Source organism: Aptenodytes forsteri, unplaced genomic scaffold (assembly GCF_000699145.1).
Source record: "Aptenodytes forsteri isolate BGI_AS27 unplaced genomic scaffold, ASM69914v1 Scaffold31, whole genome shotgun sequence".
In the NCBI taxonomy this organism is placed as follows: Eukaryota; Metazoa; Chordata; class Aves; order Sphenisciformes; family Spheniscidae; genus Aptenodytes; species Aptenodytes forsteri.
In genome coordinates this window covers 646,494-649,095 of record NW_008794713.1, presented here as the reverse complement: position 1 = coordinate 649,095, position 2,602 = coordinate 646,494, and the positions used below count along the sequence as shown (strand labels likewise).

General features: G+C 51.6%; 1 protein-coding gene across 1 annotated transcript in view; it reads right to left on the bottom strand.

Moving 5' to 3' along the window:
- Positions 1 to 60: 60 nt before the first annotated feature.
- The window catches only part of LOC103894440 (60S ribosomal protein L17), a 4,336-nt gene continuing 1,794 nt past the window's right edge, over positions 61 to 2,602 (bottom strand). Inside the window, exons 3-6 of the mRNA XM_009273824.1 lie at positions 1,924 to 2,058; positions 1,515 to 1,613; positions 688 to 879; positions 61 to 150 (exon numbers count right to left, since the gene is read on the bottom strand). Coding sequence (XP_009272099.1) covers positions 103 to 150; positions 688 to 879; positions 1,515 to 1,613; positions 1,924 to 2,058 — 474 coding nt within the window. The 3' untranslated portion in view covers positions 61 to 102. The remainder of the gene's footprint in view (positions 151 to 687; positions 880 to 1,514; positions 1,614 to 1,923; positions 2,059 to 2,602) is intronic.

Genomic DNA, 2,602 nt, shown 5'->3' with positions numbered 1-2,602 from the left:
CCCCCCCCCCCCCCCCCCCCCCCCCCCCCCTTTTTTCAACTTGAAAAAGCACAACAAATCGTAACCTCTTAATTTTATTTAAGTACATCTGCTGGGTCAGACCTACTCCCGAGCCATCAGCTTCTGCTTCTTCAGCTTCTTTTGGGATATCTGACAAACAAAAGACACTAATGAGAGAAGAGCCACAGCCCGCCCCTTCCCGAAACACCGCGCAAGGAGTCCAGCGACAGAGCCCTCCCGTGAGGGAAGCACCGAGAACCGTTAGAAATTCCCTCGCCCGTTTACAGGACGTCCCGCCAGTGGCGCCCGCGCCCAACTCGGGCGTCCTTACAGGGACACTGCTGACAGGCCAAAGTCAGCTCGACTTCAGCTCTACGGAAACGCACCGCGTTACCCCGACACGCGGTGGGGGGGAACGCTGTGACCGCGCCGGGGGAGAGAGGAACAAGCCATCCGCGCGATACAAACCACCGCGAAGCTCTTCCCCCGAGTTCTCAACGCTGCGTTTTGCCAATACGTTATCGAGGTTGCTCAGAAATAACAACTTTTTTTTTTTTTCATGGGTATTCCAAAGGTGTCCTAAGATGGTCATCACAGCAACCCCTCCGCCCGAGAAACGCGACGCGTCGACACTCGGGACCTCTCGACAGCGACGTCGAAGAGGACTAAGGACACGACGCCCGGTACCTTTTTCTTTTGAGCAACTTCTTCCTCCGGCTTGGGAACGATCTGCTCCTTCTCGGTGAGGATCATCTCGATGTGGCAGGGGGAGCTCATGTAGGGGTTGATCCTGCCGTGCGCCCTGTAGGTGCGCCTGCGCATTTTGGGAGCCTTGTTGACCTGGATGTGCTCGATGACCAGAGAATCCACGTCAAGACCCTGGGAAGGGGACAGGGAAGGGGGCGGAGAGAAAACTTGCGACTTGGTTTTCCTCTTCAAATAAATAATCTCCACAGCAAAAACGTGAATAACCACACACACACACACACCCCCCGGCAAATAAAACAGCTTCGCTCGGCAGCGTCAGGGAGCTGAGCGTTCACCCAGCAAGCACCAGCTGGGGTCAGCGGAACGCCGACCACCCCTCCGCGCGTCACAACGAACTGAAAACGATGCCGCTGGCTCAGAAAGGGGTCACTGTTTCACCAAAGGTGTCCCGCGACAGCCAGCGCTGCCACCCAAGTCACCAAATTAAGCGCCGAGCATATTCCAAATGGACAAGAGCGCACAGATTTTGCTTTGTTTTGTAGATTTTAAGAGATCGAAACCACACTTACTCCAAAGAGTTGATGCCCGTGCACGAACTAGCTATCTGTGAGAAATCATTACTCGCATTTTAACTTGAAAAACGCACGCGGCCTCACTTGAACAGTGAGCCACAGCCCCTGTACAACGCAGTTTCACCTACAGAGCGGGCCTCATCCGGCCCCCCGCGTTAGAGACACCGAGTTCAGGAGCGCCGACCCACAGCACGACACGAACACTTCGCGCTTAATAACGTCTGCGCGACCCACCTTGAGCTCAGCATTGCTCTCCGCGTTTTTGAGCATGTGCAGCAAGAACTCCGCGCTTTTCTTCGGCCAGCGTCCCTGCGTCCAGCCCCACTGCTTGGCCTGGAAGAAGAAGAGAGTTCCCTTTTCGCCCTGGTACAACGCAACTTGCCCTTCGCACACCGTTAACTTGCCATTACATCCCCTTTGGTTAAGATCGCATACCAAAATAATTAAATCTGATCAATTACTTGACACTGCAAGTAGATGCGATGCTTGCTGTACTGGAATTAACTCTTTCCTCCCTCTTAAGTTCATACATAACGCTGACGTCAACAGACTATTCCCCGCGCCGCCTCAACATCATCTCTTCTCTCTTCTTCGACCAGCCTCAGCCGAGGCGTCCTTCCCACGTTTTCGTCTCGGGCCTCACCTGGGCGCATCTACCGACTCCTCCGTTGTAGCGACGGAAGGGAACGCATTGCTTCTTCAGGGTGACGTCCTTCAGGTACTTGGTGGCCTTGCGGATGTGCATGCCCTTGATGGCCTGGGCGGTCTCACGGGTGTTCTAGCAAGAGAAAGCGCAGCCAAGTTCCTCTTAGCAGCTCTTTCCAAGTTACAACGCGAGCAAAAGCACCCCTTCTCCCTTTCCTGGGTCTTGTTCTTTTTGCTACGAACTCAGTTTAAAAGAAGCACTCAGACAAAAAAAAAAGAATGAAGAATAATTAGAAACACTTTTTTTTTTTTGCTACCTACTTTTCTAACCCTTGGTATGACTTCCATCACTGAATCTGCAGCTCTGGCACATCTATATTGTTTCTTACCTAACACCTAGGTCTTTCCAACCACCAAAATTAAAATTTGAGTATTTATACTTTTCATAGGTCCTCTTTGGTCACTAATCCAAAAAAGCAGGAGCCTAAAGGATAAATTCCTACTAAAATGTCAAATACAGCACCTCAGAGGAAGCGATGAGAAAACGAGCTACAAACAATCTACGTAAGGGGATCTTAAAAGGGAGAGAGAAAAAGGCTCAGGAAGAATCATAGCATCATTAAGGTTGGAAAAGACCTCTAAGATCATCGAGTCCAACCGTCAACCCAACACCACCA